The 17,425-nt window shown below is 41.2% G+C and overlaps 1 protein-coding gene across 1 annotated transcript in view; it reads right to left on the bottom strand.

The window, feature by feature from the left end:
• tbcd (tubulin folding cofactor D) overlaps window positions 1–17,425 on the bottom strand; it is a 227,884-nt gene that overhangs the window by 66,065 nt on the left and 144,394 nt on the right. Inside the window, 2 exon segments of the mRNA XM_052520050.1 lie at window positions 13,204–13,264; window positions 13,999–14,116. Of these exon segments, the coding sequence (XP_052376010.1) occupies window positions 13,204–13,264; window positions 13,999–14,116 (179 nt within the window).

Genomic DNA, 17,425 nt, shown 5'->3' with positions numbered 1-17,425 from the left:
TACAACTGACTCACTGAGGTAGGTACATGTTAATGTTGGTACAACTGACTCACTGAGGTAGGTACATGTTAATGTTGGTACAACTGACTCACTGAGGTAGGTACATGTTAATGTTGGTACAACTGACTCACTGAGGCAGGTACATGTTAATGTTGGTACAACTGACTCACTGAGGCAGGTACATGTTAATGTTGGTACAACTGACTCACTGAGGCAGGTACATGTTAATGTTGTCTATGTTGGTACAACTGACTCACTGAGGTAGGTACATGTTAATGTTGTTACAACTGACTCACTGAGGCAGGTACATGTTAATGTTGTCTATGTTGGTACAACTGACTCACTGAGGTAGGTACATGTTAATGTTGGTACAACTGACTCACTGAGACAGGTACATGTTAATGTTGGTACAACTGACTCACTGAGGTAGGTACATGTTAATGTTGGTACAACTGACTCACTGAGGCAGGTACATGTTAATGTTGGTACAACTGACTCACTGAGGCAGGTACATGTTAATGTTGGTACAACTGACTCACTGAGGCAGGTACATGTTAATGTTGTCATGTTATGTTGGTACAACTGACTCACTGAGGTAGGTACATGTTAATGTTGGTACAACTGACTCACTGAGGTAGGTACATGTTAATGTTGTCTATGTTGGTACAACTGACTCACTGAGGTAGGTACATGTTAATGTTGGTACAACTGACTCACTGAGGTAGGTACATGTTAATGTTGGTACAACTGACTCACTGAGGTAGGTACATGTTAATGTTGTTACAACTGACTCACTGAGACAGGTACATGTTAATGTTGTTACAACTGACTCACTGAGGTAGGTACATGTTAATGTTGGTACAACTGACTCACTGAGGTAGGTACATGTTAATGTTGGTACAACTGACTCACTGAGGTAGGTACATGTTAATGTTGGTACAACTGACTCACTGAGGCAGGTACATGTTAATGTTGGTACAACTGACTCACTGAGGCAGGTACATGTTAATGTTGGTACAACTGACTCACTGAGGCAGGTACATGTTAATGTTGTCTATGTTGGTACAACTGACTCACTGAGGTAGGTACATGTTAATGTTGTTACAACTGACTCACTGAGGCAGGTACATGTTAATGTTGTCTATGTTGGTACAACTGACTCACTGAGGTAGGTACATGTTAATGTTGGTACAACTGACTCACTGAGACAGGTACATGTTAATGTTGGTACAACTGACTCACTGAGGTAGGTACATGTTAATGTTGGTACAACTGACTCACTGAGACAGGTACATGTTAATGTTGTTACAACTGACTCACTGAGGTAGGTACATGTTAATGTTGTTACAACTGACTCACTGAGGTAGGTACATGTTAATGTTGGTACAACTGACTCACTGAGGTAGGTACATGTTAATGTTGGTACAACTGACTCACTGAGGTAGGTGTTAATGTTGGTACATGTTAATGTTGTCTATGGTACAACTGACTCACTGAGGTAGGTACATGTTAATGTTGTCTATGTTGTTACAACTGACTCACTGAGGCAGGTACATGTTAATGTTGGTACAACTGACTCACTGAGGTAGGTACATGTTAATGTTGGTACAACTGACTCACTGAGGTAGGTACATGTTAATGTTGGTACAACTGACTCACTGAGGCAGGTACATGTTAATGTTGTCTATGTACAACTGACTCACTGAGGCAGGTACATGTTAATGTTGGTACAACTGACTCACTGAGGTAGGTACATGTTAATGTTGGTACAACTGACTCACTGAGGCAGGTACATGTTAATGTTGGTACAACTGACTCACTGAGGCAGGTACATGTTAATGTTGGTACAACTGACTCACTGAGGCAGGTACATGTTAATGTTGTCTATGTTGGTACAACTGACTCACTGAGGTAGGTACATGTTAATGTTGTTACAACTGACTCACTGAGGCAGGTACATGTTAATGTCACTGTCTATGTTGGTACAACTGACTCACTGAGGTAGGTACATGTTAATGTTGGTACAACTGACTCACTGAGACAGGTACATGTTAATGTTGGTACAACTGACTCACTGAGGTAGGTACATGTTAATGTTGGTACAACTGACTCACTGAGGTAGGTACATGTTAATGTTGTCTATGTTGGTACAACTGACTCACTGAGGTAGGTACATGTTAATGTTGGTACAACTGACTCACTGAGGTAGGTACATGTTAATGTTGGTACAACTGACTCACTGAGGTAGGTACATGTTAATGTTGTTACAACTGACTCACTGAGACAGGTACATGTTAATGTTGTTACAACTGACTCACTGAGGTAGGTACATGTTAATGTTGGTACAACTGACTCACTGAGGTAGGTACATGTTAATGTTGGTACAACTGACTCACTGAGGTAGGTACATGTTAATGTTGGTACAACTGACTCACTGAGGCAGGTACATGTTAATGTTGGTACAACTGACTCACTGAGGCAGGTACATGTTAATGTTGGTACAACTGACTCACTGAGGCAGGTACATGTTAATGTTGTCTATGTTGGTACAACTGACTCACTGAGGTAGGTACATGTTAATGTTGTTACAACTGACTCACTGAGGCAGGTACATGTTAATGTTGTCTATGTTGGTACAACTGACTCACTGAGGTAGGTACATGTTAATGTTGGTACAACTGACTCACTGAGACAGGTACATGTTAATGTTGGTACAACTGACTCACTGAGGTAGGTACATGTTAATGTTGGTACAACTGACTCACTGAGACAGGTACATGTTAATGTTGTTACAACTGACTCACTGAGGTAGGTACATGTTAATGTTGGTACAACTGACTCACTGAGGTAGGTACATGTTAATGTTGGTACAACTGACTCACTGAGGTAGGTACATGTTAATGTTGGTACAACTGACTCACTGAGGCAGGTACATGTTAATGTTGGTACAACTGACTCACTGAGGCAGGTACATGTTAATGTTGGTACAACTGACTCACTGAGGCAGGTACATGTTAATGTTGTCTATGTTGGTACAACTGACTCACTGAGGTAGGTACATGTTAATGTTGTTACAACTGACTCACTGAGGCAGGTACATGTTAATGTTGTCTATGTTGGTACAACTGACTCACTGAGGTAGGTACATGTTAATGTTGGTACAACTGACTCACTGAGACAGGTACATGTTAATGTTGGTACAACTGACTCACTGAGGTAGGTACATGTTAATGTTGGTACAACTGACTCACTGAGGCAGGTACATGTTAATGTTGGTACAACTGACTCACTGAGGCAGGTACATGTTAATGTTGGTACAACTGACTCACTGAGGCAGGTACATGTTAATGTTGTCTATGTTGGTACAACTGACTCACTGAGGTAGGTACATGTTAATGTTGGTACAACTGACTCACTGAGGTAGGTACATGTTAATGTTGTCTATGTTGGTACAACTGACTCACTGAGGTAGGTACATGTTAATGTTGGTACAACTGACTCACTGAGGTAGGTACATGTTAATGTTGGTACAACTGACTCACTGAGGTAGGTACATGTTAATGTTGTTACAACTGACTCACTGAGACAGGTACATGTTAATGTTGTTACAACTGACTCACTGAGGTAGGTACATGTTAATGTTGGTACAACTGACTCACTGAGGTAGGTACATGTTAATGTTGGTACAACTGACTCACTGAGGTAGGTACATGTTAATGTTGGTACAACTGACTCACTGAGGCAGGTACATGTTAATGTTGGTACAACTGACTCACTGAGGCAGGTACATGTTAATGTTGGTACAACTGACTCACTGAGGCAGGTACATGTTAATGTTGTCTATGTTGGTACAACTGACTCACTGAGGTAGGTACATGTTAATGTTGTTACAACTGACTCACTGAGGCAGGTACATGTTAATGTTGTCTATGTTGGTACAACTGACTCACTGAGGTAGGTACATGTTAATGTTGTCTATGTTGGTACAACTGACTCACTGAGGTAGGTACATGTTAATGTTGTCTATGTTGGTACAACTGATTCACTGAGGTAGGTACATGTTAATGTTGGTACGACTGACTCACTGAGGCAGGTACATGTTAATGTTGGTACAACTGACTCACTGAGGCAGGTACATGTTAATGTTGGTACAACTGACTCACTGAGGCAGGTACATGTTAATGTTGGTACAACTGACTCACTGAGGCAGGTACATGTTAATGTTGGTACAACTGACTCACTGAGGCAGGTACATGTTAATGTTGTCTATGTTGGTAGGTACAACTGACTCACTGAGGTAGGTACATGTTAATGTTGGTACAACTGACTCACTGAGGTAGGTACATGTTAATGTTGTCTATGTTGGTACAACTGACTCACTGAGGTAGGTACATGTTAATGTTGGTACAACTGACTCACTGAGGTAGGTACATGTTAATGTTGGTACAACTGACTCACTGAGGTAGGTACATGTTAATGTTGTTACAACTGACTCACTGAGACAGGTACATGTTAATGTTGTTACAACTGACTCACTGAGGTAGGTACATGTTAATGTTGGTACAACTGACTCACTGAGGTAGGTACATGTTAATGTTGGTACAACTGACTCACTGAGGTAGGTACATGTTAATGTTGGTACAACTGACTCACTGAGGCAGGTACATGTTAATGTTGGTACAACTGACTCACTGAGGCAGGTACATGTTAATGTTGGTACAACTGACTCACTGAGGCAGGTACATGTTAATGTTGTCTATGTTGGTACAACTGACTCACTGAGGTAGGTACATGTTAATGTTGTTACAACTGACTCACTGAGGCAGGTACATGTTAATGTTGTCTATGTTGGTACAACTGACTCACTGAGGTAGGTACATGTTAATGTTGGTACAACTGACTCACTGAGACAGGTACATGTTAATGTTGGTACAACTGACTCACTGAGGTAGGTACATGTTAATGTTGGTACAACTGACTCACTGAGACAGGTACATGTTAATGTTGTTACAACTGACTCACTGAGGTAGGTACATGTTAATGTTGGTACAACTGACTCACTGAGGTAGGTACATGTTAATGTTGGTACAACTGACTCACTGAGGTAGGTACATGTTAATGTTGGTACAACTGACTCACTGAGACAGGTACATGTTAATGTTGGTTACAACTGACTCACTGAGGCAGGTACATGTTAATGTTGGTACAACTGACTCACTGAGGTAGGTACATGTTAATGTTGTTACAACTGACTCACTGAGGTAGGTACATGTTAATGTTGGTACAACTGACTCACTGAGGTAGGTACATGTTAATGTTGTTAATGTACAACTGACTCACTGAGGTAGGTACATGTTAATGTTGTTACAACTGACTCACTGAGGTAGGTACATGTTAATGTTGTTACAACTGACTCACTGAGGCAGGTACATGTTAATGTTGGTACAACTGACTCACTGAGGTAGGTACATGTTAATGTTGGTACAACTGACTCACTGAGGCAGGTACATGTTAATGTTGGTACAACTGACTCACTGAGGTAGGTACATGTTAATGTTGGTACAACTGACTCACTGAGGTAGGTACATGTTAATGTTGGTACAACTGACTCACTGAGGCAGGTACATGTTAATGTTGGTACAACTGACTCACTGAGGTAGGTACATGTTAATGTTGGTACAACTGACTCACTGAGGCAGGTACATGTTAATGTTGTCTGATGGTACATGTTGGTACAACTGACTCACTGAGGTAGGTACATGTTAATGTTGTTACAACTGACTCACTGAGGCAGGTACATGTTAATGTTGTCTGTTATGTTGGTACAACTGACTCACTGAGGTAGGTACATGTTAATGTTGGTACAACTGACTCACTGAGACAGGTACATGTTAATGTTAATGTTGGTACAACTGACTCACTGAGGTAGGTACATGTTAATGTTGGTACAACTGACTCACTGAGGTAGGTACATGTTAATGTTGTCTATGTTGGTACAACTGACTCACTGAGGTAGGTACATGTTAATGTTGGTACAACTGACTCACTGAGGTAGGTACATGTTAATGTTGGTACAACTGACTCACTGAGGTAGGTACATGTTAATGTTGGTACAACTGACTCACTGAGACAGGTACATGTTAATGTTGGTACAACTGACTCACTGAGGTAGGTACATGTTAATGTTGGTACAACTGACTCACTGAGGTAGGTACATGTTAATGTTGGTACAACTGACTCACTGAGGTAGGTACATGTTAATGTTGGTACAACTGACAGGTACATGTTAATGTTGGTACAACTGAGGCAGGTACATGTTAATGTTGGTTAATGTTGTACAACTGACTCACTGAGGCAGGTACATGTTAATGTTGGTACAACTGACTCACTGAGGCAGGTACATGTTAATGTTGTCTATGTTGGTACAACTGACTCACTGAGGTAGGTACATGTTAATGTTGTTACAACTGACTCACTGAGGCAGGTACATGTTAATGTTGTCTACTGTTAGGTACATGTTAATGTTGACAACTGACTCACTGGTAGGTACATGTTAATGTTGGTACAACTGACTCACTGAGGTAGGTACATGTTAATGTTGGTACAACTGACTCACTGAGGTAGGTACATGTTAATGTTGGTACAACTGACTCACTGAGGCAGGTACATGTTAATGTTGAGGTAGGTACATGTTAATGTTGGTACAACTGACTCACTGAGGCAGGTACATGTTAATGTTGGTACAACTGACTCACTGAGGCAGGTACATGTTAATGTTGTCTATGTTGGTACAACTGACTCACTGAGGTAGGTACATGTTAATGTTGTTACAACTGACTCACTGAGGCAGGTACATGTTAATGTTGTCTATGTTGGTACAACTGACTCACTGAGGTAGGTACATGTTAATGTTGGTACAACTGACTCACTGAGACAGGTACATGTTAATGTTGGTACAACTGACTCACTGAGGTAGGTACATGTTAATGTTGGTACAACTGACTCACTGAGGCAGGTACATGTTAATGTTGGTACAACTGACTCACTGAGGCAGGTACATGTTAATGTTGGTACAACTGACTCACTGAGGCAGGTACATGTTAATGTTGTCTATGTTGGTACAACTGACTCACTGAGGTAGGTACATGTTAATGTTGGTACAACTGACTCACTGAGGTAGGTACATGTTAATGTTGTCTATGTTGGTACAACTGACTCACTGAGGTAGGTACATGTTAATGTTGGTACAACTGACTCACTGAGGTAGGTACATGTTAATGTTGGTACAACTGACTCACTGAGGTAGGTACATGTTAATGTTGTTACAACTGACTCACTGAGACAGGTACATGTTAATGTTGTTACAACTGACTCACTGAGGTAGGTACATGTTAATGTTGGTACAACTGACTCACTGAGGTAGGTACATGTTAATGTTGGTACAACTGACTCACTGAGGTAGGTACATGTTAATGTTGGTACAACTGACTCACTGAGGCAGGTACATGTTAATGTTGGTACAACTGACTCACTGAGGCAGGTACATGTTAATGTTGGTACAACTGACTCACTGAGGCAGGTACATGTTAATGTTGTCTATGTTGGTACAACTGACTCACTGAGGTAGGTACATGTTAATGTTGTTACAACTGACTCACTGAGGCAGGTACATGTTAATGTTGTCTATGTTGGTACAACTGACTCACTGAGGTAGGTACATGTTAATGTTGGTACAACTGACTCACTGAGACAGGTACATGTTAATGTTGGTACAACTGACTCACTGAGGTAGGTACATGTTAATGTTGGTACAACTGACTCACTGAGACAGGTACATGTTAATGTTGTTACAACTGACTCACTGAGGTAGGTACATGTTAATGTTGTTACAACTGACTCACTGAGGTAGGTACATGTTAATGTTGGTACAACTGACTCACTGAGGTAGGTACATGTTAATGTTGGTACAACTGACTCACTGAGACAGGTACATGTTAATGTTGTTACAACTGACTCACTGAGGCAGGTACATGTTAATGTTGTTACAACTGACTCACTGAGGTAGGTACATGTTAATGTTGTTACAACTGACTCACTGAGGTAGGTACATGTTAATGTTGGTACAACTGACTCACTGAGGTAGGTACATGTTAATGTTGTTACAACTGACTCACTGAGGTAGGTACATGTTAATGTTGTTACAACTGACTCACTGAGGTAGGTACATGTTAATGTTGTTACAACTGACTCACTGAGGCAGGTACATGTTAATGTTGGTACAACTGACTCACTGAGGTAGGTACATGTTAATGTTGGTACAACTGACTCACTGAGGCAGGTACATGTTAATGTTGGTACAACTGACTCACTGAGGTAGGTACATGTTAATGTTGGTACAACTGACTCACTGAGGTAGGTACATGTTAATGTTGTTACAACTGACTCACTGAGGTAGGTACATGTTAATGTTGGTACAACTGACTCACTGAGGCAGGTACATGTTAATGTTGTTACAACTGACTCACTGAGGTAGGTACATGTTAATGTTGGTACAACTGACTCACTGAGGTAGGTACATGTTAATGTTGGTACAACTGACTCACTGAGGCAGGTACATGTTAATGTTGTCTATGTTGGTACAACTGACTCACTGAGGTAGGTACATGTTAATGTTGGTACAACTGACTCACTGAGGCAGGTACATGTTAATGTTGTTACAACTGACTCACTGAGGTAGGTACATGTTAATGTTGTTACAACTGACTCACTGAGGTAGGTACATGTTAATGTTGTCTATGTTGTTACAACTGACTCACTGAGGCAGGTACATGTTAATGTTGGTACAACTGACTCACTGAGGTAGGTACATGTTAATGTTGGTACAACTGACTCACTGAGGCAGGTACATGTTAATGTTGGAACAACTGACTCACTGAGGCAGGTACATGTTAATGTTGGTACAACTGACTCACTGAGGCAGGTACATGTTAATGTTGTCTATGTTGGTACAACTGACTCACTGAGGTAGGTACATGTTAATGTTGTTACAACTGACTCACTGAGGCAGGTACATGTTAATGTTGTCTATGTTGGTACAACTGACTCACTGAGGTAGGTACATGTTAATGTTGGTACAACTGACTCACTGAGACAGGTACATGTTAATGTTGGTACAACTGACTCACTGAGGTAGGTACATGTTAATGTTGGTACAACTGACTCACTGAGGTAGTTAATGTTGGTGCAACTGTACATGTTAATGTTGTCTATGTTGGTACAACTGACTCACTGAGGTAGGTACATGTTAATGTTGGTACAACTGACTCACTGAGGTAGGTACATGTTAATGTTGGTACAACTGACTCACTGAGGTAGGTACATGTTAATGTTGTTACAACTGACTCACTGAGACAGGTACATGTTAATGTTGTTACAACTGACTCACTGAGGTAGGTACATGTTAATGTTGGTACAACTGACTCACTGAGGTAGGTACATGTTAATGTTGGTACAACTGACTCACTGAGGTAGGTACATGTTAATGTTGGTACAACTGACTCACTGAGGCAGGTACATGTTAATGTTGGTACAACTGACTCACTGAGGCAGGTACATGTTAATGTTGGTACAACTGACTCACTGAGGCAGGTACATGTTAATGTTGTCTATGTTGGTACAACTGACTCACTGAGGTAGGTACATGTTAATGTTGTTACAACTGACTCACTGAGGCAGGTACATGTTAATGTTGTCTATGTTGGTACAACTGACTCACTGAGGTAGGTACATGTTAATGTTGGTACAACTGACTCACTGAGACAGGTACATGTTAATGTTGGTACAACTGACTCACTGAGGTAGGTACATGTTAATGTTGGTACAACTGACTCACTGAGACAGGTACATGTTAATGTTGTTACAACTGACTCACTGAGGTAGGTACATGTTAATGTTGGTACAACTGACTCACTGAGGTAGGTACATGTTAATGTTGGTACAACTGACTCACTGAGGTAGGTACATGTTAATGTTGGTACAACTGACTCACTGAGGCAGGTACATGTTAATGTTGGTACAACTGACTCACTGAGGCAGGTACATGTTAATGTTGGTACAACTGACTCACTGAGGCAGGTACATGTTAATGTTGTCTATGTTGGTACAACTGACTCACTGAGGTAGGTACATGTTAATGTTGTTACAACTGACTCACTGAGGCAGGTACATGTTAATGTTGTCTATGTTGGTACAACTGACTCACTGAGGTAGGTACATGTTAATGTTGGTACAACTGACTCACTGAGACAGGTACATGTTAATGTTGGTACAACTGACTCACTGAGGTAGGTACATGTTAATGTTGGTACAACTGACTCACTGAGGCAGGTACATGTTAATGTTGGTACAACTGACTCACTGAGGCAGGTACATGTTAATGTTGGTACAACTGACTCACTGAGGCAGGTACATGTTAATGTTGTCTATGTTGGTACAACTGACTCACTGAGGTAGGTACATGTTAATGTTGGTACAACTGACTCACTGAGGTAGGTACATGTTAATGTTGTCTATGTTGGTACAACTGACTCACTGAGGTAGGTACATGTTAATGTTGGTACAACTGACTCACTGAGGTAGGTACATGTTAATGTTGGTACAACTGACTCACTGAGGTAGGTACATGTTAATGTTGTTACAACTGACTCACTGAGACAGGTACATGTTAATGTTGTTACAACTGACTCACTGAGGTAGGTACATGTTAATGTTGGTACAACTGACTCACTGAGGTAGGTACATGTTAATGTTGGTACAACTGACTCACTGAGGTAGGTACATGTTAATGTTGGTACAACTGACTCACTGAGGCAGGTACATGTTAATGTTGGTACAACTGACTCACTGAGGCAGGTACATGTTAATGTTGGTACAACTGACTCACTGAGGCAGGTACATGTTAATGTTGTCTATGTTGGTACAACTGACTCACTGAGGTAGGTACATGTTAATGTTGTTACAACTGACTCACTGAGGCAGGTACATGTTAATGTTGTCTATGTTGGTACAACTGACTCACTGAGGTAGGTACATGTTAATGTTGGTACAACTGACTCACTGAGACAGGTACATGTTAATGTTGGTACAACTGACTCACTGAGGTAGGTACATGTTAATGTTGGTACAACTGACTCACTGAGACAGGTACATGTTAATGTTGTTACAACTGACTCACTGAGGTAGGTACATGTTAATGTTGTTACAACTGACTCACTGAGGTAGGTACATGTTAATGTTGGTACAACTGACTCACTGAGGTAGGTACATGTTAATGTTGGTACAACTGACTCACTGAGACAGGTACATGTTAATGTTGTTACAACTGACTCACTGAGGCAGGTACATGTTAATGTTGTTACAACTGACTCACTGAGGTAGGTACATGTTAATGTTGTTACAACTGACTCACTGAGGTAGGTACATGTTAATGTTGGTACAACTGACTCACTGAGGTAGGTACATGTTAATGTTGTTACAACTGACTCACTGAGGTAGGGTACATGTTAATGTTGTTACAACTGACTCACTGAGGTAGGTACATGTTAATGTTGTTACAACTGACTCACTGAGGCAGGTACATGTTAATGTTGGTACAACTGACTCACTGAGGTAGGTACATGTTAATGTTGGTACAACTGACTCACTGAGGCAGGTACATGTTAATGTTGGTACAACTGACTCACTGAGGTAGGTACATGTTAATGTTGGTACAACTGACTCACTGAGGTAGGTACATGTTAATGTTGTTACAACTGACTCACTGAGGTAGGTACATGTTAATGTTGGTACAACTGACTCACTGAGGCAGGTACATGTTAATGTTGTTACAACTGACTCACTGAGGTAGGTACATGTTAATGTTGGTACAACTGACTCACTGAGGTAGGTACATGTTAATGTTGGTACAACTGACTCACTGAAGTAGGTACATGTTAATGTTGTTACAACTGACTCACTGAGGTAGGTACATGTTAATGTTGAGGCAGGTACATGTTAATGTTGTTACAACTGACTCACTGAGGTAGGTACATGTTAATGTTGTTACAACTGACTCACTGAGGTAGGTACATGTTAATGTTGGTACAACTGACTCACTGAGACAGGTACATGTTAATGTTGTTACAACTGACTCACTGAGACAGGTACATGTTAATGTTGGTACAACTGACTCACTGAGGCAGGTACATGTTACTGATGTTGGTACAACTGACTCACTGAGACAGGTACATGTTAATGTTGGTACAACTGACTCACTGAGACAGGTACATGTTAATGTTGGTACAACTGACTCACTGAGACAGGTACATGTTAATGTTGGTACAACTGACTCACTGAGGTAGGTACATGTTAATGTTGTTACAGGACTCACTGAGGTAGGTACATGTTAATGTTGGTACAACTGACTCACTGAGGCAGGTACATGTTAATGTTGGTACAACTGACTCACTGAGGTAGGTACATGTTAATGTTGGTACAACTGACTCACTGAGGTAGGTACATGTTAATGTTGTCTATGTTGGTACAACTGACTCACTGAGGTAGGTACATGTTAATGTTGGTACAACTGACTCACTGAGGTAGGTACATGTTAATGTTGTCTATGTTGGTACAACTGACTCACTGAGGTAGGTACATGTTAATGTTGGTACAACTGACTCACTGAGGTAGGTACATGTTAATGTTGTCTATGTTGGTACAACTGACTCACTGAGGTAGGTACATGTTAATGTTGTCTATGTTGGTACAACTGACTCACTGAGGTAGGTACATGTTAATGTTGTCTATGTTGGTACAACTGACTCACTGAGGTAGGTACATGTTAATGTTGTCTATGTTGGTACAACTGACTCACTGAGGTAGGTACATGTTAATGTTGGTACAACTGACTCAGGTGAATGGTCAACACTTTTTGACAACATGTATGTAGTGAAGACATTGAAGGAGAAAAGAGGGCAAGAGAGAGAGACAGGCGGGGGTAGTGAGAGAGAGAGAGAGAGACGGGGGTTGTGAGAGACAGACGGAGGGGTAGTGAGAGAGAGAGAGACAGACGGGGGGTTGTGAGAGACAGAGAGACAGACGGGGGGTAAGTGAGAGACAGAGAGAAAGAGAGAGAGAGAGAGAGTAACAAGCGAGAAGTGAACTAACCCTCTGGTGAATGCTCTTGAGTCCATCCACACAGTCTGAAGAGATGAGCTCTGTCACCGGTCTACAATCCAGTACAATACAATGTTACTGTCCACAGCGAACAACAGAAATGTTCAACACCCCCCAGACAGCACATATCTCACACACAGTCGGGGCTACGAGAGAGATAGAGACGGTCAATGACTTTATAGGAGCCAAGGGCTTCAGTCAAATCAGGAAGTGAAATCATGGGTCGATGTGCAAAACAGAGAAACCCACAAACTGCTCTTTAATAAGCTCTACGTATGAGACCGGTTCATAAAGATTATTAAAGCTTATCAAAGCTTATTAAAAATTATTAAAGAGTATTAAAGATTATTAAAGATTATTAAAGCTTATTAAAGATTATTAAAGAGTATTAAAGATTATTAAAGCTTATTAAAAATTATTAATGAGTATTAAAGATTATTAAAGATTATTAAAGCTTATTAAAGATTATTAAAGAGTATTAAAGATTATTAAATATTATTAAAGATTATTAAAGATTAGTAAAGCGTATTAATGAGTATTAAAGATTATTAAAGAGTATTAAAGATTATTAAAGAGTATTAAAGAGTATTAAAGAGTATTAAAGATTATTAAAGCTTATTAAAGAGCAGTGATACTATCGAGAGCAGTGGGTTTCCTTGTGTTTTTATTCTCATGTTACCAGGCACCTGCAGAAACAGATCGCTCAGATGTGAGAGTGCCTTTCGAACAACGTTCATGTGGTTTTCCTATAAGTGATTGGCTGGTTGAGAGGTGAGGTTGCAGTACCTGTTGTTCTGATTGGCCAGCTTGTAGAGGGCGTGGCTGATCTCGGCAGATGCCAGAATGGCGCCATGGCGACTGTGGAGATCAATGCCCAGAGCTATGGGCAGCAGCTGAGGCATAACTGAAAATACAACCATCAAAATATAAAATGTCATTTTAACTCAATTATTGTATGTGTATTTTCATTCTTTGCAAGAACATCAACAGTCTGCACAGGTGTGTGTGTGTGGTTCATTTATTTGAATATAACCTGAATGATTTGTGGCCAGGCTGGTCAGCCTGTAATGACACAGCCTCCGGGTACACGTCTATGATATCGACATAGTTTCAAATCTGGCCTATTGCCCTTTGACCTCTCTCTGTGTGTTCATTATAAACACATAAATCATTCAATAATAACAAGACAGATGAAAAGACCCAGACAACAGTGACTACAGATGAACACACCCAGTCTATTCCACAGTAAGACAATGTGTTGTGTTAGAGCAGGTAGGGAACAGTGACTACAGATGAACACACCCAGTCTATTCCACAGTAAGACAATGTGTTGTGAACACACCCAGTTATTCCACAGTAAGACAATGTGTTGTGTTAGGCAGAACAGTGACTACAGATGAACACACCCAGTCTATTCCACAGTAAGACAATGTGTTGTGTTAGAGCAGGTAGGTGAACAGTGACTACAGATGAACACACCCAGTCTATTCCACAGTAAGACAATGTGTTGTGTTCCACAGTAAGAGCAGGTAGGTGAACAGTGACTACAGATGAACACACCCAGTCTATTCCACAGTAAGACAATGTGTTGTGTTAGAGCAGGTAGGTGAACAGTGACTACAGATGAACACACCCAGTCTATTCCACAGTAAGACAATGTGTTGTGTTAGAGCAGGTAGGTGAACAGTGACTACAGATGAACACACCCAGTCTATTCCACAGTAAGACAATGTGTTGTGTTAGAGCAGGTAGGGAACAGTGACTACAGATGAACACACCCAGTCTATTCCACAGTAAGACAGGTATGTGACTACAGATGAACACACCCAGTTATTCCACAGTAAGACAATGGTAGTGTTAGAACAGTGACTACAGATGAACACACCCAGTCTATTCCACAGTAAGACAATGTGTTGTGTTAGAGCAGGTAGGGAACAGTGACTACAGATGAACACACCCAGTCTATTCCACAGTAAGACAATGTGTTGTGTTAGAGCAGGTAGGGAACAGTGACTAGATGAACACACCCAGTCTATTCCACAGTAAGACAATGTGTTGTGTTAGAGCAGGTAGGTGAACAGTGACTACAGATGAACACACCCAGTCTATTCCACAGTAAGACAATGTGTTGTGTTAGAGCAGGTAGGTGAACAGTGACTACAGATGAACACACCCAGTCTATTCCACAGTAAGACAATGTGTTGTGTTAGAGCAGGTAGGTGAACAGTGACTACAGATGAACACACCCAGTCTATTCCACAGTAAGACAATGTGTTGTGTTAGAGCAGGTAGGGAACAGTGACTGCAGATGAACACACCCAGTCTATTCCACAGTAAGACAATGTGTTGTGTTAGAGCAGGTAGGGAACAGTGACTACAGATGAACACACCCAGTCTATTCCACAGTAAGACAATGTGTTGTGTTAGAGCAGGTAGGTGAACAGTGACTACAGATGAACACACCCAGTCTATTCCACAGTAAGACAATGTGTTAGAGCAGGTAGGGAACAGTGACTACAGATGAACACACCCAGTCTATTCCACAGTAAGACAATGTGTTGTGTTAGAGCAGGTAGGGAACAGTGACTACAGATGAACACACCCAGTCTATTCCACAGTAAGACAATGTGTTGTGTTAGAGCAGGTAGGTGAACAGTGACTACAGATGAACACACCCAGTCTATTCCACAGTAAGACAATGTGTTGTGTTAGAGCAGGTAGGGAACAGTGACTACAGATGAACACACCCAGTCTATTCCACAGTAAGACAATGTGTTGTGTTAGAGCAGGTAGGGAACAGTGACTGATGAACACACCCAGTCTATTCCACAGTAAGACAATGTGTTGTGTTAGAGCAGGTAGGGAACAGTGACTACAGATGAACACACCCAGTCTATTCCACAGTAAGACAATGTGTTGTGTTAGAGCAGGTAGGTGAACAGTGACTACAGATGAACACACCCAGTCTATTCCACAGTAAGACAATGTGTTGTGTTAGAGCAGAGAACAGTGACTACAGATGAACACACCCAGTCTATTCCACAGTAAGACAATGTGTTGTGTTAGAGCAGGTAGGGAACAGTGACTACAGATGAACACACCCAGTCTATTCCACAGTAAGACAATGTGTTGTGTTAGAGCAGGTAGGGAACAGTGACTACAGATGAACACACCCAGTCTATTCCACAGTAAGACAATGTGTTGTGTTAGAGCAGGTAGGTGAACAGTGACTACAGATGAACACACCCAGTCTATTCCACAGTAAGACAATGTGTTGTGTTAGAGCAGGTAGGTGAACAGTGACTACAGATGAACACACCCAGTCTATTCCACAGTAAGACAATGTGTTGTGTTAGAGCAGGTAGGTGAACAGTGACTACAGATGAACACACCCAGTCTATTCCACAGTAAGACAATGTGTTGTGTTAGAGCAGGTAGGGAACAGTGAACAGTGACTACAGATGAACACACCCAGTCTATTCCACAGTAAGACAATGTGTTGTGTTAGAGCAGGTAGGTGAACAGTGACTACAGATGAACACACCCAGTCTATTCCACAGTAAGACAATGTGTTGTGTTAGAGCAGGTAGGTGAACAGTGACTACAGATGAACACACCCAGTCTATTCCACAGTAAGACAATGTGTTGTGTGTTGTAGTGACTACAGATGCAGGTAGGTGAAGCAGGTAGGGAACAGTGACAGATGAACACACCCAGTCTATTCCACAGTAAGACAATGTGTTGTGTTAGAGCAGGTAGGTGAACAGTGACTACAGATGAACACACCCAGTCTATTCCACAGTAAGACAATGTGTTGTGTTAGAGCAGGTAGGTGAACAGTGACTACAGATGAACACACCCAGTCTATTCCACAGTTAGACAATGTGTTGTGTTAGAGCAGGTAGGGGAACAGTGACTACAGATGAACACACCCAGTCTATTCCACAGTAAGACAATGTGTTGTGTTAGAGCAGGTAGGGAACAGTGACTACAGATGAACACACCCAGTCTATTCCACAGTAAGACAATGTGTTGTGTTAGAGCAGGTAGGGAACAGTGACTACAGATGAACACACCCAGTCTATTCCACAGTAAGACAATGTGTTGTGTTAGAGCAGGTAGGTGAACAGTGACTACAGATGAACACACCCAGTCTATTCCACAGTAAGACAATGTGTTGTGTTAGAGCAGGTAGGGAACAGTGACAATGTGT

This window comes from Oncorhynchus keta, chromosome 5 (assembly GCF_023373465.1).
Source record: "Oncorhynchus keta strain PuntledgeMale-10-30-2019 chromosome 5, Oket_V2, whole genome shotgun sequence".
Lineage (NCBI taxonomy): Eukaryota > Metazoa > Chordata > Actinopteri > Salmoniformes > Salmonidae > Oncorhynchus > Oncorhynchus keta.
Note: the sequence above shows the minus strand (reverse complement) of the source record. Positions and strands in the feature narration are given on the sequence as shown.